At 43.9% G+C, this 24501-nt stretch overlaps 1 protein-coding gene across 3 annotated transcripts in view; it reads left to right on the plus strand.

Moving 5' to 3' along the window:
* The window catches only part of LOC139581606 (PH and SEC7 domain-containing protein 2-like), a 55275-nt gene that overhangs the window by 11097 nt on the left and 19677 nt on the right, over positions 1–24501 (plus strand). For 2 of the 3 annotated variants that reach the window (XM_071411552.1, XM_071411553.1), the window contains exons 2-4: positions 171–873; positions 1050–1829; positions 24147–24341. In XM_071411552.1, the coding sequence (XP_071267653.1) occupies positions 171–873; positions 1050–1829; positions 24147–24341 (1678 nt within the window). The remainder of the gene's footprint in view (positions 1–170; positions 874–1049; positions 1830–24146; positions 24342–24501) is intronic. The other variant, XM_071411554.1, reaches the window with a different exon arrangement.

The following is a 24501-nucleotide window of genomic DNA, read 5'->3' on the forward strand; positions in this document are numbered from 1 at the left end:
TTCCTTTCCAAGGTGACCTCCGTATTACAATTAAGGCTAATAATAATGAAATGACTGTATCAGACAGCAACCCTTCCCCTCCCTCCTACTGTCTCTCCTTTTTATTCAATTTGATTTTCTTCTCTTTTTATACCTGTGCTTCCTTTCTTTCATCTCTCTCTCTCCGCCAGACGGTCAGTCCTCCCTAGTCCTGGATCCAGAGCTCTCTGTCTCCGCCCCGGCCCCAGAGGACTCCCCCACACACCTAGGCACCATGACCCAGGAGGGGCAGGGACACCCCCAGACTGAACCCCCTACATCCACAGACAGCCAAGGGGAGACGCCAGCCCACCCTGCAGAGAAGCCAGCCACAAACCAAGGGCTGGAGGGGCAACGTCTGGAGGTGGAGGGGATAGAGGGGACTAATGAGAAGGAAGGGGAAGAAAGTGTTACGGTACAAAGGGAAATACACAGAGAAAGAGAAGGTGAAGAAAGTGGAAAGGGAGAGGGTGATGAGGTAGATGAGGGAGTGGAACAAGTGATGCAGGGAGAAGGAGAGGTGCATGAAGAGAGAGAGAGTATGGCAGAGACAAGTGATGAAGAAGATGGAGTGGGGGATGAGAGGATAGATGCAGGGGATGGTCAGCCAGACAGAGAGCTAGAGAGAGAGGAGGAGAGGGAAGAAAGGGAGGAGGAGGTGGAGAAAGAGGGGGATAACATGAACACAGAGGCCACAGAGGAGTCAGAACCAGCCTGCGAGCCCGGCTGTGAGGAGGAAGAGGAGGAGGAGGGTGAGGAGGAGTTACCTCCACCACCACCACCTGAGGATCAGGAAGAAGACCAGGACCAGGACCAGGACTTACCAGACCCACCACGGTCTCTGGACATAGTCAGGTCAGTACAACAGACATGAGCAGTCCTTGACTAGTGTGGTCATGAGTGAATGTATAGGTCGGATCATTTATAGAACATCCTTCAACAGACTGAGATGAGTGTGTTAATGTGGAGGGCGAGTGTGTAGCTATTTAATTAAACGTTTTATTCCGATGATACTCTATGTTTCCATACAGGCTGGACAATGGGATAGGACCTGAGAATGGAATCAAAGGGCATGAAGAGGAGGATGATGAAGATGATGAAGATGAAAGAGAAGGAGGCGGCTTAGTGGAGGTCATCCATGAACACCTGGACACGTTCAGCTCCACCTTCGAGTGTTCCGTAGAGCTGGCGGACACAGAGGTGGAGGAAGAGGAGGAGGAGGAAGGGGAGGGAAGGGAGAACCAGGACAGCTTCAGCTCTGTGTTTGAACGCATCGTGGAGCATGTTGTCGCCATAGAGGGGGAGGAAGAGGAAGATGAGGAAGACGGGGAGGGAGAGAGGGAGAAGAGCGGGATGGACAACAAGGACGGCTTCAGCTCGACGTTTGAGCGTATTGTTGAGTCTGCGCTTCTTCGTGGGGGGACGTGCTACAGTAGTCTAGACTCCCTGGATGTCCTGTCACTCACAGACGAGACAGACAGCTGTGTCAGCTTCGAGGCTCCGCTCACCCCCCTCATCCAGCAGAGGTCCTTTCTCCAGAGTCCTGAGCCTCTGGAGCTGGAACTAGCCACTGTCATGGAGCAGGAGGGAAGCGAGGCTGGACCCGAGGCCCAGCGAGGAGAGCCTGAGCCTGGGGAGAGTGTTGCAGGCCGTGAGCTTGGATCTGGAGGAAGCCCACTGCGGACCACCATCACCGGGACCAGGTCGGAGTTTGTCCTGAGCCAGCCTGGCCGATGGGCCATCCCAAATGGGTTTCACATGAACACCCAGGGGGGAGCGGAGGGTTCTGGAGCCATACCCAACTCTATGAGGTCAGATGGCAAGGCAGGGGCAAAGGGGTGGGGAATTATGGTGGGTTGAGTGAGTTAGAGTTAGATCAATGGCTACGGTTAGAGTTGAGCCGGGGTGTGGACTTGAAGCTAGGGTTAGGTTTAGGGTTACAGTTAGGGTTATGACTAGGGTTAGGAATATGTTGAGTGGGTCAGTAGTAGGTTGTCACAGGTTGTGGCTGGTTGGCTATCGATTTAAGCAGGGTTGATTTAGGTGAATCAAAGTGCAGTACTCAGATATCATTCAAGAAAAGTCTCTGGCCTATCCACTACTAAAGCATGTCTAGTGAAGCTCACATCCAGCAGGGGGCATGAGTGAGATGGCCAGGCCGGCTGAGGTTCATTAGCAGGGGGATCTGGTCTGGTTGGTCTGGCTGGGTGTCTCAGGGGAGAGTCCGGTTCATACTGCCCCCCTCCCACTGGCTGTGTCTGGCTGTGCTTGTGCTACAGGTCCAAGGCTGCAGGAGATGGGGGTCTATGCTATGGATAGTTTAGTTAAAGCTGAGAATATGAACAGCACATTCAACCGACACAAAATACTGAATGTAATCAATTCCTAAACCAGGGGTGGGCAATTCCAGTCCTCGAGGGCCTGATTGGTGTCACAGTTTTGCCCCAGCTCCAGCTAACACACCTGACTCCAATAATCACCTAATCATGAACTTCAGTTTAGAATGCAATTTGATTAATCAGCTGTGTTTGCTAGGGATGGAGAAAAAACGTCAACCAGGTCCATTATCACATAGCTATGTTCTCCCATATAAGCGTGGTAATGTGAAACACATGGAAACATGAGACCCGGATATAGGTCAGGAGCCATTCTACTATCCCAACAGGACCACAGTCTCTGGGTCTAATGTTTCAAATCGTGTCAGATTGTCAGAGATCACTGCTGGGATAATGTTCTGCTGATCACTTGGTGTTCTACTTCTGAATCAGTGCAGGATACAGGATATCATGGAGCTAAGTGCCTCCTTTTGGAATGTGTGACACACAGAATTCTAAAGGCTGTGTGGTGAATTCTAGAACTGATGGCATTAGAGATCATTCTGAATTCCAGGATGGATTCCAGAATGAGTGAAGCTGGCATGTGTTCCAACTCCAAAATACATTAGCTCTTCTCTGCACTAGGGACTTATACATGCTCAGTACATTTCTAATAGTTCTGATAGATGGCAGCTCTCTCTCTCTCTCTCTCTGTATTTCTGCAGATGTTATCGTTTAAGCGAGAGCCTGCTTCCTGCCGTCAGCCACTGGCTGAATGAGACATTGTTTTGGCGGTGACATCATCGTCTTTGGCCTTCCTCTGCCCAGCGGGAGAGAGGGGAGAACACATGCTTCTAGATCATGCCAGGCTTACCAGCCACTTTTCAATCTGGAGTGGATACAGGTGTAGGGAAGTCAATTTGAGCGTAATGCATGAAAAAAAAATGCTTTATAGATTAAGTTCTTATCATATTTGGAGTCTCACTCTGTGCTCATGCAGCTCTCTTTGAGGATGGGTAGAGTAGCAGGAATGATCTCTTTGTTTGCATCGTTCTGTCAAACAGAGGATGATGCACAACGTCTGTTCTCTTTTACAGTCAGATCTCTACTCTGGTGCTCCCTCTCTCTTTCTCCCTCCCATGTCCCATCCCATCTTCTCTCTCGTCTTTACCCCTCCTTCTCCTCCTCTCACTTCTTCCCTTCCCTCCCTCTCCCCCTAATTTTCTCTACTCCTCCTTTTATCCTTAACTTCTGCCCTTCCTTCCCTCCCTCTCTGTTTCCCACCTCTCCCAAACCCAGCTGGTAGCCACAATGCTAACATCATTACTGAGAATATTGTGGGTAACTAGTCTTTATCTCAGCAGGAACCAGCAGCCGCAAAAAGGAAGAGAGGAAGAGCACTCATCAACCCAGTCAGTCGGCCAATCAGTCAGTCAGTCAGCCACCCACCCAGTCAGTCAGTCAGTCAGTCAGTCAGTCAGCCACCCAGTCAGTCAGTCAGTCAGTCAGCCACTCAGTCAGTCAGCCAGTCAGTCAGTCAGTCAGCCACCCAGTCAGTCAGTCAGTCAGCCACCCAGTCAGTCAGTCAGCCACTCAGTCAGTCAGCCAGTCAGTCAGTCAGTCAGCCACCAGGTCAGTCAGCCAGTCAGTCAGTCAGCCACCCAGTCAGTCAGCCAGTCAGTCAGTCAACCAGTCAGCCAGTTAGTCAGTCAGCCAGCCAGTTAGTCAGTCAGTCAGTCAGTTAGTAAGCTAGTCGGTCAGCCAGTCAGTCAGTTAGTAAGCTACTCGGTCAGTCAGTCAGTTAGTTAGTCAGTCAGCCAGCCAGTTAGTCAGTCAGTCAGTCAGTCAGTCAGTTAGTAAGCTACTCAGTCAGTCAGTCAGTCAGTCAGTGGGTCTGGTTCCTTGTTACAGACAGCCTATCAGTCAATCTCCATGAGAACATTGAATTGGTTCTGGTTCTCTCTCTACAGCAGTGGGCCAGTATAGTTGAAGCTTAGCTTTAATCAAATCAAATCAAATCAAGTTTATTTTATATAGCCCTTCGTACATCAGCTAATATCTCGAAGTGCTGTACAGACACCCAGCCTAAAACCCCAAACAGCAAGCAATGCAGGTGTAGAAGCACGGTGGCTAGGAAAAACTCCCTAGAAAGGCCAAAACCTAGGAAGAAACCTAGAGAGGAACCAGGCTATGAGGGGTGGCCAGTCCTCTTCTGGCTGTGCTGGGTGGAGATTATAACAGAACTATGCCAAGATGTTCAAAATGTTCATAAGTGACAAGCATGGTCAAATAATAATCATGAATAATTTTCAGTTGGCTTTTCATAGCCGATCATCAAGAGTTGAAAATAGCAGGTCCGGGACAGGTGGCGGTTCCATAACCGCAGGCAGAACAGCTGAAACTGGAATAGCAGCAAGGCCAGGTGGACTGGGGACAGCAAGGAGCCATCACGCCCGGCAGCCCCGACGCACGGTCCCAGGGCTCAGGTCCTCCGAGAGAGAGAAAGAGAGAGAGAAGGAGAGAATTAGAGAGAGCCAAGATTTTCAAAATGTTCATAAATGACAAGCATGGTCAAATAATAATCAGGAATAAATGTCAGTTGGCTTTTCATAGCCAATCATTAAGAATTGAAAACAGCAGGTCTGGGACAGGTAGGGGTTCCATAACCGCAGGCAGAACAGTTGAAACTGGAATAGCAGCAGGGCCAGGCGGACTGGGGACAGCAAGGAGTCATCATGCCCGGTAGTCCTGACGTATGGTCCTAGGGCTCCGGTCCTCCGAGAGAGAGAAAGAAAGAGAGAAGGAGAGAATTAGAGAGAGCCAAGATTTTCAAAATGTTCATAAATGACAAGCATGGTCAAATAATAATCAGGAATAAAAGTCAGTTGGCTTTTCATAGCCGATCATTAAGAGTTGAACAGCTATGTCCGTGTAGACCAATTTGGGTTTCCAGTCTCTCCAAAAGAATGTGGTGATCGATGGTGTCAAAGGCAGCACTAAGGTCTAGTAGCCTCGGTCTGACGCCATTAAAAGGTCATTTACCACCTTCACAAGTGCAGTCTCAGTGCTATGATGGGGTCTAAAACCAGACTGAAGCATTTCGTATACATTGTTTGTCTTCAGGAAGGCAGTGAGTTGCTGCGCAACAGCTTTTTCTAAAATTTTTGAGAGGAATGGAAGATTCGATATAGGCCGATAGTTTTTTATATTTTCCGGGTCAAGGTTTGGCTTTTTCAAGAGAGGCTTTATTACTGCCACTTTTAGTGAGTTTGGTACACATCCGGTGGATAGAGAGCCGTTTATTATGTTCAACATATGAGGGCCAAGCACAGGAAGCAGCTCTTTCAGTAGTTTAGTAGGAATAGGATCCAGTATGCAGCTAGAAGGTTTAGAGGCCATGATTATTTTTATCATTGTGTCAAGAGATATAGTACTAAAACACTTGAGTGTCTCCCTTGATCCTAGGTCCTGGCAGAGTTGTGCAGACTCAGGACAATTGAGCTTTGGAGGAATACGCAGATTTAAAGAGGAGTCCATAATTTGCTTTCTAATGATCATGATCTTTTCCTCAAAGAAGTTCATGAATTTATTACTGCTGAAGTGAAAGCCATCCTCTCTTGGGGAATGCTGCTTTTTAGTTAGCTTTGCAACAGTATCAATTTTTTGGGGGGGATTGTTCTTATTTTCCTCAATTAAGTTGGAAAAGTAGGATGATCGAGCAGCAGTGAGGGCTCTTCGGTACTGCACGGTACTGTCTTTCCAAGCTAGTCGGAAGACTTCCAGTTTGGTGTGGCGCCATTTCCGTTCCAATTTTCTGGAAGCTTGCTTCAAAGCTCGGGTATTTTCTGTATACCAGGGAGCTAGTTTCTTATGACAAATGTTTTTCGTTTTTAGGGGTGCAACTGTATCTAGGGTATTGCGCAAGGTTAAATTGAGTTCCTCAGTTAGGTGGTTAACTGATTTTTGTCCTCTGACGTCCTTGGGTAGGCAGAAGGAGTCTGGAAGGGCATCAAGGAATTTTTGTGTTGTCTGAGAATTTATAGCACGACTTTTGATGCTCCTTGGTTGGGGTCTGAGCAGATTATTTGTTGCGATTGCAAACGTAATAAAATGGTGGTCCGACAGTCCAGGATTATGAGGAAAAACATTAAGATCTACAACATTTATTCCATGGGACAAAACTAAGTCCAGAGTATGACTGTGGCAGTGAGTAGGTCCAGAGACATGTTGGACAAAACCCACTGAGTCGATGATGGCTCCGAAAGACTTTTGGAGTGGGTCTGTGGACTTCTCCATATGAATATTAAAATCACCAAAAATTAGAATATGATCTGCTATGACTACAAGGTCTGATAGGAATTCAGGGAACTCAGAGAGGAACGCTGTATATGGCCCAGGAGGCCTATAAACAGTGGCTATAAAAAGTGATTGAGTAGGCTGCATAGATTTCATGACTAGAAGCTCAAAAGACGAAAACGTCATTTTTTTTTTTGTAAATTGAAATTTGCTATCGTAAATGTTAGCAACACCTCCGCCTTTGCGGGATGCACGGGGGATATGGTCACTAGTGTAACCAGGAGGTGAGGCCTCATTTAACACAGTAAATTCATCAGGCTTAAGCCATGTTTCAGTCAGGCCAATCACATCAAGATTATGATCAGTGATTAGTTCATTGACTATAACTGCCTTTGAAGTGAGGGATCTAACATTAAGTAACCCTATTTTGAGATGTGAGGTATCACGATCTCTTTCAATAATGGCAGGAATGGAGGAGGTCTTTATCCTAATGAGATTGCTAAGGCGAACACCGCCATGTTTAGTTTTGCCCAACCTAGGTCGAGGCACAGACACAGTCTCAATGGGGATGGCTGAGCTGACTACACTGACTGTGCTATTGGCAGACTCCACTAAGCTGGCAGGTTGGCTAACAGCCTGCTGCCTGGCCTGCACCCTATTTCATTGTGGAGCTAGTGGAGTTAGAGCCCTATCTATGTTTGTAGATAAGATGAGAGCACCCCTCCAGCTAGGATGGAGTCCGTCACTCCTCAGCAGGTCAGGCTTGGTCCTGTTTGTGGGTGAGTCCCAGAAAGAGGGCCAATTATCTACAAATTCTATCTTTTGGGAGGGGCAGAAAACAGTTTTCAACCAGCGATTGAGTTGTGAGACTCTGCTGTAGAGCTCGTCACTCCCCCTAACTGGAAGAGGGCCAGAGACAATTACTCGATGCCGACACATCTTTCTAGCTGATTTACAGGCTGAAGCTATGTTGCGCTTGGTGACCTCTGACTGTTTCATCCTAACATCGTTGGTGCCGACGTGGATAACAATATCTCTATACTCTCTACACTCGCCAGTTTTAGCTTTAGCCAGCACCATCTTCAGATTAGCCTTAACGTCGGTAGCCCTGCCCCCTGGTAAACAGTGTATGATCGCTGGGTGATTCGTTTTAAGTCTAATACTGCGGGTAATGGAGTCGCCAATGACTAGGGTTTTCAATTTGTCAGAGCTAATGGTGGGAGCCTTCGGCGTCTCAGACCCCGTAACGGGAGGAGTAGAGACGAGAAGACTCGGCCTCAGACTCCGACTCGCTACTCAATGGGGAAAACCGGTTGAAAGTTTCTGTCGGCTGAATGAGCGACACCGGTTGAGCATTCCAACAGCATTTCCCTCCAGAAGCCATGAGAAAATTGTCCGGCTGCGGGGACAGTGCGGGGGGATTTATACTAACGTTACTATCTGTACTTACTGGTGGCACAGACGCTGTTTCACCCTTTCCTACACTGAAATTACCCTTGCCTAACGATTGCGTCTGAAGCTGGGCTTGCAGCATAGCTATCCTCGCCGTTAGGCGATCATTCTCCTGTATATTATGAGTACAGCGAATGCAGTTAGAAGACATCATGTTAAAGTTACTACTTAGCTTCGGCTGTTGAAGGTGCTGACGAACCATGTCCAGATAAAGCGTCCGGAGTGAAAAAGTTGAATGAGGGAAAAAAGTTGTGATGGAAAAACAAAAAATATAAACGTAAAGTTGTCAGCTAGCAAAGCTACTCTCCTGTGAAGTCGTGACTTGCGACATATCTAATCCATATAGATAGCTATATGGCTGTACTAAATCCACATGAATAGGAGACCACCGACCTGAAATCCCCAGCCACTCTCAATATGAACATGAGGACACACATGTGGTCCTAGTATTACAGCTTAGAAAGCCAGCTGGTGCTACCTAGCTAGATCTGTTTCTGAATAGCTTTACGGTAGGTATCCAGATCATTGCTGGCTGAATGATGTTTCTGTCAGAGAGAGATGCTAGGCAGGTGATGGAGTTGGAGACGGTATTGTGCCCATTGATCATGATGTAAGATTGGGAATGCGTCCCAAATGGCACCCTATTCCCTTTATAGTGGACTACTTTTGACCACAGTCCTATGGGCCCTAGTCAAAAATAGTGCACTATAAAGGGATTAGTGTACCATTTGGGACAGCCTGGGCCTCTCTCCCCTGTGAGCAGGATACAGTGATGTAAACAGACAAGATGAAAGTCACAACCTCTATATCAGAGGAGCTGCTCCTCATTGAAGATTACTCTGCTTCATGTAATATGTGCTGCACAGACACACAGAGAGACGCAAGGATGCAAACACACACACACACACACACACACACACACACACACACACACACACACACACACACACACACACACACACACACACACACACACACACACACACACACACACACACACACACACACACACACACACACCAGAGAGACAGGCCCTGTCCTTGTGGGTGTCACTCTAAAGTAATAAAGCTCTTGGGAGAGTTCTTCTCTTTGCTGCTGAAATTCTCTTTAGATAATCCACTCATGTTCCAGCAGCAATATGCCATGAACACATACACACGCACACGCACACACATACATACACACCTTTTTTAGATTTATTCTAGACTTAGTCATTTTGACTAAGATATCATTGTCACATTTTTGTCATTTGAATAATGATTTAGTCTAGTTATTGTCAAAATTACAAAAACAGTGGGCCATTTTGATTTGATTTTTTAGGATCCCCATTAGCCAATGCCATGGCAACAACTGGTCTTACTGGGGTCCGACACACAACAAAAAATACATTACAGACAAAAGACTTTACAATTTACATACATTTAAAAACATTCACATGTAGTGTGTGTTTGTGTGTGTGCTTCTGGCAGTTATATACAGTACAGTACATACACACAAGGAGGTCACACGGGGGAGAGGCGTTGTGCCGTATATATCCATACACGCATGCATACATATACACATATATACATACACATACCTATATAGACATACATACTTTTTTAAAGAATATACCTTTATTATTATTCCCTGCAAACCCTACCACCGATCCCCCAATTGGAGTAAACTAATAAACACTTCTGCTTTTACCTTCAATTTATACATCTTATACCCATCTTACAGACACAGTCCACTTTACAATAGTTCTCTCTTATTTGTTCTTAGTCCTTCCTCTATTTCTGTTGTCCATCCAATTTTATTTCCACTTGTAACTGTGCTATTTCACAAAAGCTCCGCACCTATACACATTTCACAGATCCCGTATGCCCTACATTGTTTATCTTGTTATTAGTCCCACCCTTCAGTTCCACTCAACCCCTCCCATCTATCTTCCAACATCATCCATTTCGGATTTTTATTTGCCATATATTTTTCAACTGTGCTGTGATGCTTCACAAAAGACTTGAACCTTCCTATTCTCATAGCTTCTATAGATTGTAAATTAAAAATAAACATTTTTGCTAAAATAATTATTATATTATTGATTGATTGACTATGGCTTTTCAAATCCCCCAGTATTGCTATCTGTAGCGTTAGTTTTAGGCAAATGTTGCAATTCTTCAGCCATTCCTGGACCTGTGACCAAAAACGAGCTACATATGGACAATACCAAAATAAATGATATAATGACTCTGCCTCCTCACAACAGAATCTGCAGAGCTGGGAAGATTGTATACCCCATATATATAACATTCTATTAGTTGCAAGAATTTTGTACAGTAATTTAAATTGAAAAATTCGAAGTTTTGAATCCGGCGTTGTTTTGCGTATCAATTCATAAACCATGTGCCATGGAATGGGTACATCGAAAATCTCTTCCCAACTATTTTGCAATTTATATGGCACAGCTGTCAGTTTTTTGGTCCTTAAATGAAATTGGTATATGTTTTTATTTATCACACTTTTCTTTAACCATTTATGTTCTTTAATACAGGGCCGACATACAAGTTCCTTACTTTTTTCCCCTTCTACTTGCCTCTTCCATTTTTGTGGTAATGCTGCAATTAATTGGTTGTAATTTTGGGTAGAGCAGACATTTCCATATGTCTGTGTTAGCTGCATGTGTGACATAACTCCACCAGTCCTATTTATGACATCATTCACAAAAACTATACCTTTTTTAAACATTTCTTCAATAAATACAGTTTTTTTTATCAATTACTATATTTGAATTTAACCACAATATTTGTTGTACTATTTGTTCCGTCCTTTCAGGTGGATTAAACTGAAATTGCAACCAACTTTCTAAGGCTTGTTTAAAAAATAAGGATATTTTGGAGATTATTTCCTTTTCAAACAACCGAAAGTGAGCAGGTGTAATCTGAATAAAGGGGAAAAGGCCCTTCTTGAATATAGGATGAGACATTCGTACCAATTTACTAGAGAACCAGTTTGGATTTAAGTATAACTTTTGTATGACTGATGCCTTTAGTGAGAGGTCTAATGCTTTAATATTTAATAATTTCTGCCCTCCGAATTCATATTCGTTATATAAATAGGCCCTTTTAATTTTATCTGGCTTGCCGTTCCAAATAAAATGGAATCTTTTTTGTTCATATAATTTAAAAAGCAGGTCACTAGGTGTAGGCAAAACCATAAGCAAATAGGTAAACTGTGATATGACTAAAGAGTTAATCAGGGTGATTTTTCCACAAATAGACAGGTATTTTCCTTTCCATGGTAGCAAGATCTTATCTATTTTTGCTAACTTTCTATAAAAATTTATTGGAGTGAGATCATTTCTTTCTTTTGGGATTTTTATACCGAGTATGTCCACATCTCCGTCAGACCATTTAATTGGTAAACTACATGGCAATATAAAATGTGTATTTTTTAGTGATCCAATACGTAATATGGTATATTTATCATAATTTGGTTTTAATCCAGAGAGGATAGCAAAGGTATCTAGATCCTCTATGAGGCCCTGGAGAGACTCTAGTTGTGGTTTTAAAAGAAAACATGAATCATCAGCGTACAATGACACCTTAGTTTTTAAGCCACGGATTTCTAATCCCTTAATATTAATGTTTGATCTAATTTTAACAGCTAACATTTCGATGGCAATAATAAATAGATATGCCGATAGTGGACAACCTTGTTTTACTCCTCTAGATAGTTTAAAACTTTCTGAGATGTAGCCATTATTTACTATTTTACACCTAGGGTTACTATACATAATTTTAACCCATTTTATAAGAGATTCCCCAAAATTGAAATATTCTAGGCATTTATATATAAACTCCAGTCGTACTTTATCAAAAGCCTTTTCAAAATCAGCTATGAAAACCAGGCCTGGTGTCCCCGATATTTCATAGTGTTCTATTGTTTCCAGTACTTGCCTTATATTATCTCCAATGTATCGTCCATGTAAAAAACCTGTCTGATTAGGATGAATAATATCTGACAAAACTTTTTTTATTCTATGCGCCAAGCATTTTGCTAGGATTTTTGCATCACAACACTGAAGTGTAAGAGGTCTCCAATTTTTTAATTGAACTGGATCTTTATATATACCACTTGGGTCCTGTTTCAGTAATAACGATATCAGACCTTCTTGTTGCGTGTCTGATAATCTACCATTTATATAGGAGTGGTTAAAACAAGCTAATAATGGTCCTTTGAGTATATCAAAAAAAGTTTTGTATACTTCCACTGGTATGCCATCCAGCCCTGGAGTTTTCCCATCTTTAAAGGCCCCAATTGCATCAAGCAGTTCCTCCTCTGTAATTTGGCCTTCACATGAGTCTTTCTGTACAGATGTTAATTTTACATTATTAATAGGAAAAAAATCCATACAATTAGTTTCAGTTAGTGGAGATGGAGGAGCCTGAAACGAAAACATATTCTTAAAGTACTTTACTTCCTCTTTCAAAATATATTTTGGTGAATCATGCGTGACTCCATCATTTGTAACAAGTTTTAATACATTTTTTTTGGTAGCATTTCTATATTGAAGATTGAAAAAGAATTTGGTGCATTTTTCCCCATATTCCATCCAGTTCGCTTTATTTTTATAATATATTACACTGGATCTTTCTTGAATAAGTTCCTCCATTTCTTTTTGTTTTTCCTCTAACTTATTCTGTGCCTCTATGGTACCGTTTTTATTGCTATCTAACTGTACTGTTAGTCCTTCAATTTCCTTTGTTAATATGGACTCTTTTGATCTAAATTGCTTTTGTTTTATAGATGAGTACTGAATTGCATGGCCTCTAAAGGCACACTTAAAAGTGTCCCATACAATAAGGGGATCTGCTGTACCTATGTTATGTCTGAAAAAGTCAGTTATAAAATCTTCTGTCCTAGTTCTAAACAATTTATCATCTAGTAGACTTTGATTAAATTTCCAATATCCTCGCCCACGTGGAAATTCTGTAAGAGAAATATATATGCCAATTATGTGATGATCCGACCGCATTCTATCCCCTATCAACACTTTTTTAACTTTTGGTGCCAGAGAGAATGGTATAAGAAAGTAGTCAAGACGACTAGCTTGATTCAGCCTCCGCCATGTATATCTCACTAAATCAGGGTATTTAAGTCTCCATATATCCACTAATTCCAATATATCCATGACATTCATGATTTCCTTAAGTGCCTGAGGGTGATAGTTTGTAGTGTGATTTCCTTTGTATTTTGTATTTGTTTTTTGGAGTTCCATGCACTCATGGCTCTGTATAATACTGTATGTTTGCTTGAATTTGTTCTGGACCTGGGGACTGTGAAAAGACCCCTGGTGGCATGTCTGGTGGGGTAAGTGTGTGTGTCAGTGATGTGTGTAAGTTGACTATGCAAACAATTTGGAATTTCCAACACATTAATGTTTCTTTTAAAAACAAGAAGTGACGCAGTCAGTCTTTCCTCAACTCTTAGCCAAGAGAGACTGGCTTACATGGTATTCATATTATCCCTCTGATTACAATGAAGAGCAAGACCTGCTGCTCTGTTCTGGGCCAGCTGCAGCTTCACTAGGTCTTTCTTTGCAGCACTTGACCATCTGACTGGACAATAATCAAGATAAGATCAAACTAGAGCCCGCAGGACTTGCTTTGTGGTGTCAAAAAAGCAGAGCATCTATTTATTATGGACAGACCTCTCCCCATCTTTACAACCACTTAATATATGTTTTGACCATGACAGTTTACAATCTAAGGTAACACCAAGTATTTTAGTCTCCTCAACTTGTTCAACAGCCACACTATTCATTATCAGGTTCAGTTGAGGTCTAGAACTTAGGGAATGATTTGTACCAAATACAATGCTCTTAGTTTTAGAGATGTTCAGGACCAGTTTATTACTGGTCACCCATTCCAAAACAGACTGCAACTCTTTGTTAAGGGTTTCAGTGACTTCAAATTAGTGAAGTGCACCGTCTGGATGCTCCTTATTAATCACATCAGACCAACAAATATTGTTTACATCATTGACATAAGAGTCACAGCAAAATATTCTTATACACTATTTTAGGCCCAGCTTTTGGATCTTTGGCTTTCCTGGATATAGCCACTATGATCACTTTATCCAATGGGTATGGATAGAGCATTAGAACAACGTTCTACAGTATTAGTAAAAATGTTATCAATACATGTGGATGATCTTGTTCCTGTAGTGTTTGTAAACAACCTGGTAGGTTGATTAATAACCTGAACCAGATTACAGGCACTGCTTACAGTGAGAAGCTTCCTCTTGAGCAGACAGCTTGATGAAAACCAGTCAATATTCAGGTCCCCTAGAAAGTAGACCTCTCTGTTTACATCACATACACTATCAAGCACTTCACACATATTATTTAGATATTGACTATTAGCACTTGGTGACCTATAAAAAACACCCCAAAAGAAAAGGCTTTAGATGTGCCAGGTGAACCTGCAACCACATGTAACGGCTGTTGGAAGGAGAGGACCAAGGTGCAGCGTGGTACGTGTTCATATTATTTATTGAACACTGAAATAACAAAAATAACAAAGAGAACGACCGAAATAGTTCTGGCTGGTGCAGACACAAAACAGAAAACAACTACCCACAAAACACAGGTGGGATGAGGCTACCTAAGTATGGTTCTCAATCAGAGACAACGATAGACAGCTGCCTCTGATTGAGAACCACACCCGGCCAAACACACAGAAATAGAAAACATAGAACACAAAACATAGAATGCCCACCCCAACTCACGCCCTGACCAAACCAAAATAGAGACATAAAAAAGGGACTAAAGTCAGGGGGTGACACCCGCCTTATCTCAGCTCACTGGTCACCATAGCAACACCCACCCGTAGCACGCTCTCCAGCAGGTATATTGCACTGGTCATGCCCAAAACCAACGCTTACTTTGGCCGCCTTTCCTTCCAGTTCTCTGCTGCCAGTAACTGGAACGAATTGCAAAAATCTCTGAAGCTGGAGTCTTATATCTCCCTCACTAACTTTAAGCATCAGCTGTCAGAGCAGCTTACCGATCACTGTACCTGTACACAGCCTGTCACGCCCTGACCAGAGTTTGCTTTGTATGTTTTATGTTTTGGTTGGTCAGGGTGTGATCTGTGTGGGCATTCTATGTTGTATGTCTGGTTTGTATATTTCTATGTGTTTGGCCTGATATGGTTCTCAATCAGAGACAGGTGTTTTGCGTTGTCTCTGATTGGGAACCATATTTAGGTAGCCTGTTTTGTATTGTGGGTTGTGGGTTATTGTCTATGTTATGTTGCATGTTACCACATTGTTTATATAGCGGTCACGTTCGTCTTATTTGTTTTGTTTTGTAAGTTTGTTTAAGTGTTCTTCATTAAATATTGAAGAATGTATTCAAACCACGCTGCGCTTTGGTCCGCTTCTTACGACGATCGTGACAGAATCACCCACCAAAATAGGACCAAGCAGCGTGGTAACGGGCAGGAGCAAGAGAGGCAGCGATGTCAGGATTTCTGGACATGGGAGCAGAATCTGGACTATACAACTTGGGAAGAGATAGACAGGTGGGCGGTCGACCCAGGGAGAGTGCCGGAGCCTGCCTGGGATTTGCTGGAGCAGTGCGAGGAGGGTTACAGGAGAATGGAGTTGGTGAAACGAGCACGGTGGCGCGGTAGGAAGCCCGAGAGGCAGCCCAAAAACATTCTTGGGGGGTGGGACGAAGCCAGGTAAGAGACCTGCGCCAACTCCCCGTGCTTACTATGGAGAGAGAGAGCGTCGTAGTGGTCAGGCACCGTGTTATGCGGTAGAACGCACAGTGTCTCCAGTACGCGTGCTTAGCCCGGTGCGCTACATCCCAGCTTCCCGCATCTGCCGAGCTAGGGTGAGGATCCAGCCAGGGAAGATGGTGCCAGCCCTGCTCTCCAGACAGCCAGTGGGTCTCCTCGGGCCAGGATATCCTGCGCCAGCGTTGCGCACTGTGTCTCCCGTATGTCTGCACAGCCCAGTGCGTCCTGTGCCTGCGCCCCGCACGTGCCGAGCTAGAGTTACCATCCAGCCAGGACGGGTTGTGCAGGCCATTAGCTCGAGACCTCCAGTGCGTCTTCACGGTGCGGTCTATCCAGTACCACCAGTGCCAACACCACGCACCAGGCTTACTGTGCGTATCCAGGGTCCAGTATGCCCTGTTCCTGCTCCCCGCACTCGCCCAGTGGTGCGTGTTCCCAGCCCATTTATTTATTGCCCAGCTCCCTACTCTTCTACATTTGCACAAACTGTATACATAGGTTTTTTCTTTTTCTTTTCTTTTGTGTTGTTGACTGTACGTTTGCTTATGTGTAACTCTGTGTTGTTGTTTTTGTCGCACTGCTTTGCTTTATCTTGGCCAGGTTGCAGTTGTAAATGAGAACTTGTTCTCAACTGGCCTACCTGGTTAAATAAAGGTGAAATAAAATTTAACCAGGCAAAGGGTAGCTAACTAGAATGCAGGTGACTGGTTAGCTACGGGGAAGCAAAAAATAGAGTAGTCTGTGCAATGTGTATAATCGGAGCCAGAGCAGAGCCTGTCTGCCCACACTCATCACTCGCCCCCCCTCAGCTCACCAGCTGATGTAGGCTGTGTGTGCTGTGTGTGGCGCGTCCTTCCCACTGCTGAACAGAACTGTGCTGCGCATCTGTGCTGCTAATATTATATTTTTTTAACATTTATTTATCCGTTATTTTACCAGGTAAGTTGACTGAGAACACGTTCTCATTTACACCAACGACCTGGGGAATAGTTACAGGGGATTAGTAATCTGGGGATTATTAGGTGACCGTGATGGTTTGAGGGCCAGATTGGGAATTTAGCCAGGCCACCGGGGTTAACACCCCTACTCTTACGACAAGTGCCATGGGATCTTTAATGACCTCAGAGAGTCAGGACACCCGTTCAACGTCCCATCCGAAAGACGGCACCCTACACAGGGCAGTGTCACTTTTATTTTTTTAGACCAGAGGAAAGAGTGCCTCCTACTGGCCCTCCAACACCAGCTGGTTAATGGTGGTTATGGTGGTTATCACTGAAAAGCTCTCAATCTCTCCAAAAACTATTGTCCAGTCCACTTAGTAGTCATCCCCCATCCACCATTCCCATCCACCATCCACCATCCACCATCCACCATCCACCATCCACCATCCACCATCCACATCCCTATCCACCATCCCCATCCCCCGATGTCCTCAGACATGGATGGACCTCGAATACTGACTTGTATCACGGGTGACCTGGCTGGGAGATACTTAAATCACACCAGATAATTTCACTGGATTTATTTACATACATTTTTAGCTGCCTTTGTATTTTTTGCCATGTTATACGTACATCGACTGTATCACTCGATGCCATTGACTGAGAGGACATTTATTACGTATATTTTTCTCCAGACCCTACGTCATTGATCAACTAGAACAAAACAGTCGAAGACTATTGTATCCAATTGTTACTGTTCCTATGGTGTTCTTCTAGAGGTTGCAGGAGTATATTTTACATTTGGAGTGAGAGCTCATAAATATGTCATAAACGTTCAACCCAGACTCCAAAGTATTCCTTTTGGAGGTTGCGTTGCAATCGTTTGACGTCATGATTGAGTTCACGGGCCTATGATGCCTGCTAGAAAGGAATGCTGATGTCAGTGAAATGTTAGAATGTGGTGGGCATTTGAGAAGTCAGATAGAGCTGGGGGGCTGAAACTCTGTGAGACCCGTCTGCCTTATATAAACATATTCTTCACTAGAATCCTTGTCAGTGACTTGCATCACAATGTTGATGACAACATCCTGTCTCCTGCTAGTTTAGTGATAAGGGCATATTGTGGTCCTGTCACATCATGGCTGTCGAGCTTTCAATGGCTGTCTATAAGGTCTAGTCTAGATAAGGGTCCCAGGTGCCTATTCTCTTCTCTTTGTCCTACCTTATCGGTCTCTCTATCCCCCACCTCCCTCTCTCCCCTCCTCTGTCTGTTTGTCCTCCCCTTGTCACTTTATTTTTGTCTCCACGATTCCTCAAGATTAGAAGGGGGAAGGAGGAATTTAAAAACAGAGGGAGTATGTATTGATGTGTCAGAGTAGATGATTAATATCTGCCACTGTGTGTGTGTGTGTGTGTGTGTGTGTGTGTGTGTGTGTGTGTGTGTGTGTGTGTGTGTGTGTGTGTGTGTGTGTGTGTGTGTGTGTGTGTGCCAGTTATCTATACCTATCACAATGCCACCCTTCCACGTCTTCTTCTGCTTTTGGAGGGTGAGGCAGAGATGGTTGGCAACACAATACACAACACTAGGGCCAAATACAGTGCATTCAGAAAGTATTCAGACCCCTTCCCTTTTTCCATATTTTGTTACGTTACAGAAATATTCTGAAATTGATTAAATTAATCGTTTTCCTCATCAATCTACACATAATACCCCATAATGACATCACAATACCCCATAATGACAAAGTGAAAACAGGTTGTTAGAAATGTTGAAATACTGAAAAACTGAAATACCTTATTTACATAATTATTCAGACCCTTTGCTATGAAACGCCAAATTGAGCTCTGGTGCATTGTGTTTCCATTGATCGTCCTTGAAATGTTTCTACAACTTGATTGAAGTACGTCTGTGGTAAATTCAATTGATTGCACATGATTTGGAAAGGCACACACCTGTCTATATAAGGTCCCACAGTTGACAGTGCATGTCAGAGCAAAAACCAAGCTATAGGCCTTTGTGGTAGATAGGCAAGACGGAAGCCACTCCTCAGTAAAAGGCACATGACAGCCAGCTTGGAGTTAGCCAAAAAGGCACCTGAAGACTCTCAGACCACGATAAACAAGATTCTCTCGTCTGATCAAACCAAGATTGGAATCTTTGGCCTGAATGCCAAGCGTCACATCTGGAGGAAACCAGGCACCGCTCATCACCTGGCCAATACCATCCCTACGGGGAAGCATAGTGGTAGCAGCAGCATGCTGTGGGGAGGTTTTTCAGCGGCAGGGGCTGGGAGACTAGTCAGGATCGAGGGAAAGATGAACGGAGCAAGGTATAGAGAGATCATTGATGAAAATCTACTCCGGAGCGCTCAGGAACTCAGACTGGGGTTACGGTTCACCTTCCAACAGGACAACAAACCTAAGCACACAGCAAAATCCACGCAGGAATGGCTTCAGGACATGTCTCTGAATGTCCTTGAGTAGCCCAGCCAGAGCCCGGACTTAAACCTGGTCGAACATCTCTGGAGAGTCCTGAAAATAGCTGTGCAGTGACACTCCCATTCCAACCCGACAGAGCTTGAGAGGATCTGCAGAAAAGAATGGGAGAAACTCCCCAAATACAGGTGTGCCAAGCTTGTAGCGTCATACCCAAGAAGATTCGAGGCTGTAATTGCTGCCAAAGGTGCTTCAACAAAGTACTGAGTAAAGGGTCTGAATACTTATGTAAATGTTTAATTTAAGTTTTAATTTAATTTTATAAATGTGCAATAATTTAAAAAAAAAACTGTTTTTGCCTTGTCATTATGGGATATTGTATGTCGATTGATCAGGGGAAAAAACGATTCAATTAATTTTAGAATAAGGCTGTAACGTAACAAAATGTAGAAAAAGTCAAGAGGTCTGAATACTTTCCGAATGCACTGTAGAGGGAAATTAACATAGCTGTAGGGTAGAAGTGGACCTACCTTTGAATATGATCATATGACACATTTTAGAATATGACTGATATTCTGAAGAGTTATGTTAACTATGTGGTTTCTGGGCCTTAGGCCAAGAGAAAACGGGCTTTTCTTTGCATCACAACATAGCAACCGTTGGAAAACCAGGGAGGGAGTGGCGTAATGGGTTATGTACAGACCTGAATGATCATCGAAGTGAGTGTGTACTAACAAGATTTAGGAACATAATTCAGTAGATTGTGTGTCTGTCGCTCCACCCCTCACATTCTTTTTTGAGGGAGACTTCCAAGAACCTTCAAGGGAAAAATCTAATATCCATTCACACTGTGGGGAAAGGCTGTAGGCTACAAACACTATAGTTAGATAGTTATGTGCTCTTAAACGGGGTAATAACCATGCAGGGCTTCGAGTCCCGTTTGTGTTGGAAAAGACTGACGAAAATCTGATTGTTTAAGCCTCTGGGTAAATACCGCCAAAGACTAATGCCGGATTTTATCCAACACCGCTGGATGATGCCGTGCGCTCCTTGACACTGATTCCCATCCTCGAACGCGGGAGAGAAAATGTGGAAAGAGGAATATGACTGTCATTTCGACTTGCTTCTCGAACTTCTGTAAGTTTTTTTTATGGTTTCGCCCACAGTTAAGTTGTTCTGAAGTTTCTTGTGTCAGTCAGACTCAGAATAAACGGGAGTGTGTGCTGTATTTGCAATTACAATATTGAGCGGAACAGTTTTGACAGCAGTTGCAAATCAACTAAAGCATGGATTTGCCACTAATCAGTTTAATAACACTATCATGAAAAATGTGGCTACTTGAAGTATAATTACCATACGTTTGAGAATAGCTAATTGACTATGTCGTGTAAAAAAACGTTACAATTAATTATCTGTATGGTTGGAACTTTGGTCAGTTTATAATGGGTTTGTAACGCGGATCAATACATTTGAACCGTCTCTGTTGACCTTGCTACATATTTATCACTCTCATGGGAGACTGGCAACAACGTGGTTCAACATGCCCCTAGGAATTAACAAGCTGCTCTGTTTCCTATAAAAAAAAAGTGACTATAATTCCTATGTCTTTATCAGTTATTGTCACGGCAGTATACTGTATTGTCACGGCAATATACTGTAGTGTCCCGGCAGTATACTGTATTGTCACGGCAATATACTGTAGTGTCCCGGCAGTATACTGTATTGTCACGGCAGTATACCGTATTGTCACAGCAGTATACTGTAGTGTCACGGCAGTATACTGTAGTGTCACGCAGTATACTATATTGTCACGGCAATATACTGTAGTGTCCCGGCACTATACTGTATTGTCACGGCAGTATACTGTAGTGTCACGGCAGTATACTGTATTGTCACGGCAGTATACTGTAGTGTCAAGGCAGTATACTGTATTGTCACAGCAGCATACTGTATTGTCACGGCAGTATACTGTAGTGCAGCATCAGTGAATGCTGTGTTATTTTAGATGTGTTGGGGTTTGAATAACAGAATGAGACTGAGGGGGCAGTAGGTTATGAATGATCCAGTGGTGTATTAGACTGGTGTTGTGTTGGATCGCTTAATGCTGAGTCCTTGGTATTATTCCATCAAGACATTGCACAGAGATGCCAGTGATTGCACGTATAGCTACAAGCCTCAGTTATGAAACACACAGACACACACACCCCTACTCATAAATAACATGCACACTCACCCCTTTTTCTAACACAAACACACAGACACACACACTCAGACACTCACTCAGACACACACACACACACACACACACACACACACACACACACACACACACACACACACACACACACACACACACACACACACAGACAGACAGACAGACAGACAGACAGACAGACAGACAGACAGACAGACAGACAGACAGACAGACAGACAGACAGACAGACAGACAGACAGACAGACAGACAGACAGACAGACAGACAGACAGACAGACAGACAGAGCCCTCATGCCCTTCACCCGACACACCCTTGCTGGTCTAGGGTTGGATGGCACACAGCACAACTGAGAGAGAGATTACCATGTGAGTCACAGACATGCTGTCTCATGCTCTAAGTATGGGCTCACACGCACAGACACACACACGCACACACACACACACACACACAGACACCGATTCACTTTTAAATGAGCTTACTATTCAGGGGAAATCTACTCATGACTTCTCAAATGCATAATAGTTACAATGAAAGGTACATGGAACTGTACTGTAGTTCACTTCATCCAAGATAAAGATCAAGGGTCAAAATCCATATTGAATGTCAGTGGCTGTGAGTCAGTGTCTTTGTTCTAAATGGCCTTGGTCAAAAGTACTATAGGGAATAGGGTTCAATTTAGGACTGTGTGTTGTGCATTTGATGGACATTGTATGTCTTCACTGGGGGCCCCTGGATTGCCGTGACTCCCAGGCTGGCACGAGTTGTTCATTATTCAGTAGATTGACAATTTTTTTGTGAACAGAAATGTGATTAGGATTAGGCATGGTGGCCAACGTGGAGAGTAGGCTAGGGAAATGCATCTGTAAGATATGAAGATTAAAAAAACCACAAATGTTTGTTGTAGCCTAGGGGCAGGTTTGGACATCTTTTGGCGATAGTGTGAGGCTTGTGCTCATTGCATGCTGTTGCCTAGTTGAGGGTTGTGAGTAATTGTGACATCAAACTGGGAAGGGCAGTAATTGCACATGCATATGAAAGATAATGATGAATAGAATGCAGGGAGGGCAATTATTTTGTTGATAGCTCCTCGTCTGTCTTCAGCTGGATGAAGAAGAGTACATCTTTCTTGTACAGAGGGAGGTATGAGTACCTATTCTCGTTTGGGGATAGTTCCATCCATCTTCCTTGTACAGAGGGAGGTATGAGTACCTATTCTCGTTTGGGGATAGTTCCATCCATCTTCCTTGTACAGAGGGAGGTATGAGTACCTATTCTCGTTTAGGGATAGTGCCATCCTTGTACAGAGGGAGGTATGAGTACCTATTCTCGTTTGGGGATAGTTCCATCCATCTTCCTTGTACAGAGGGAGGTATGAGTACCTATTCTCGTTTAGGGATAGTTCCATCCTTGTACAGAGGGAGGTATGAGTACCTATTCTCGTTTGGGGATAGTTCCATCCATCTTCCTTGTACAGAGGGAGGTATGAGTACCTATTCTCGTTTAGGGATAGTTCCATCCTTGTACAGAGGGAGGTATGAGTACCTATTCTCGTTTAGGGATAGTTCCATCCTTGTACAGAGGGAGGTATGAGTACCTATTCTCGTTTGGGGATAGTTCCATCCTTGTACAGAGGGAGGTATGAGTACCTATTCTCGTTTAGGGATAGTTCCATCCTTGTACAGAGGGAGGTATGAGTACCTATTCTCGTTTAGGGATAGTTCCATCCTTGTACAGAGGGAGGTATGAGTACCTATTCTCGTTTGGGGATAGTTCCATCCTTGTGCGAGGCTTGTGCTCAAGGCACGTTGTTGCCTGCAGTGAGGATTGTGGGTAATGGTGATGTAGGAGACATCAACCTGGGAGGGGTAGTGATTGCGCCTGCCGTCTCTCCTCCTAGGGACACCGGGTTCCGCTGCCCGTTGTATCCACGGCAACCAACACATTAACTTGCGAAGGCGTATTGAATGTAGGAATGAATGAAATCGCTCTAATTAGATTATGCAGAACAATCCGGATCATTTATAGAGAGAATGTTGACAATATCAAAGAGACACTTAAAATGATAGGGTCGACCAGCACACCTGGTCTGGTCTGGTATTGAGGCCATTGACGTTTGTTTTTACTACTATTTCAGTACTGTTTGTTTAGGATGTTTTATGTGTTTTTGGTTAGAGGGATAGAGAGATATAAGGACTCTGTCTCAGATATTCTATCTTTATGTGTCTTCAGGGGATTTTTATTATTGAATCAGGGTTATATGAGAAAAATCGTATCTAATTTGCCATGTATCTTTCATGTTGATAGAATATCACACATTCATATATTTATTATCGTACCTATTTGTTTATTCTTGTCTAATGAAATGGACAGTTTTTTCTTTAGAGGACATTATGTCATTAAGAGTCTTGAAATTGGAGTTTATAGCTCCCATATATCATCATAACATTCTATATTTTCATCTTCATGACTGCCAGTCAGTGGTCCTGCTAGGGCACTGTTCTGTGAGGCAGGCAGGTGCCATACTATCAGCTCACTAAGACTGTCATGTTGGTTGGTCCACAGAGATCTGTCTGTGTGTGTTGTGTTCTCAACAATGCCAACCTCACATGTTGCAATGTCCACAGTTATCAAGTGGAGAGTGTCTGTCCTAATCTCTGAATGTCCCTGTGTGTGTCCTCCTCAGTGATACCAACGTCACTGACGTGCTGTCGGACTCGGACTCGGAGCTGAGCGGTCTGGAGCAGCTGGAGAGAGGCAGCACGGACACCCTGGCCAACAGTTGCCGTGCCGAATGTAACGCCGCCAAACGCCTTGCCAAGCGCCTGTTCTACCTGGAGGGCTTCAAACGCTGCGATGTGGCACGCCACCTGGGAAAGAAGTGGGGTTTCAGGCATACACACCCCCCCACCACCCCCCCACCCCCCACACACACACACAAGACCACACACACACACACAAGACCACACAAGACCAAACACACACAAGACCAAACACACACAAGACCACACAAACAAGACTACACACACACACACACACAC

Source organism: Salvelinus alpinus, chromosome 7 (assembly GCF_045679555.1).
Source record: "Salvelinus alpinus chromosome 7, SLU_Salpinus.1, whole genome shotgun sequence".
In the NCBI taxonomy this organism is placed as follows: Eukaryota; Metazoa; Chordata; class Actinopteri; order Salmoniformes; family Salmonidae; genus Salvelinus; species Salvelinus alpinus.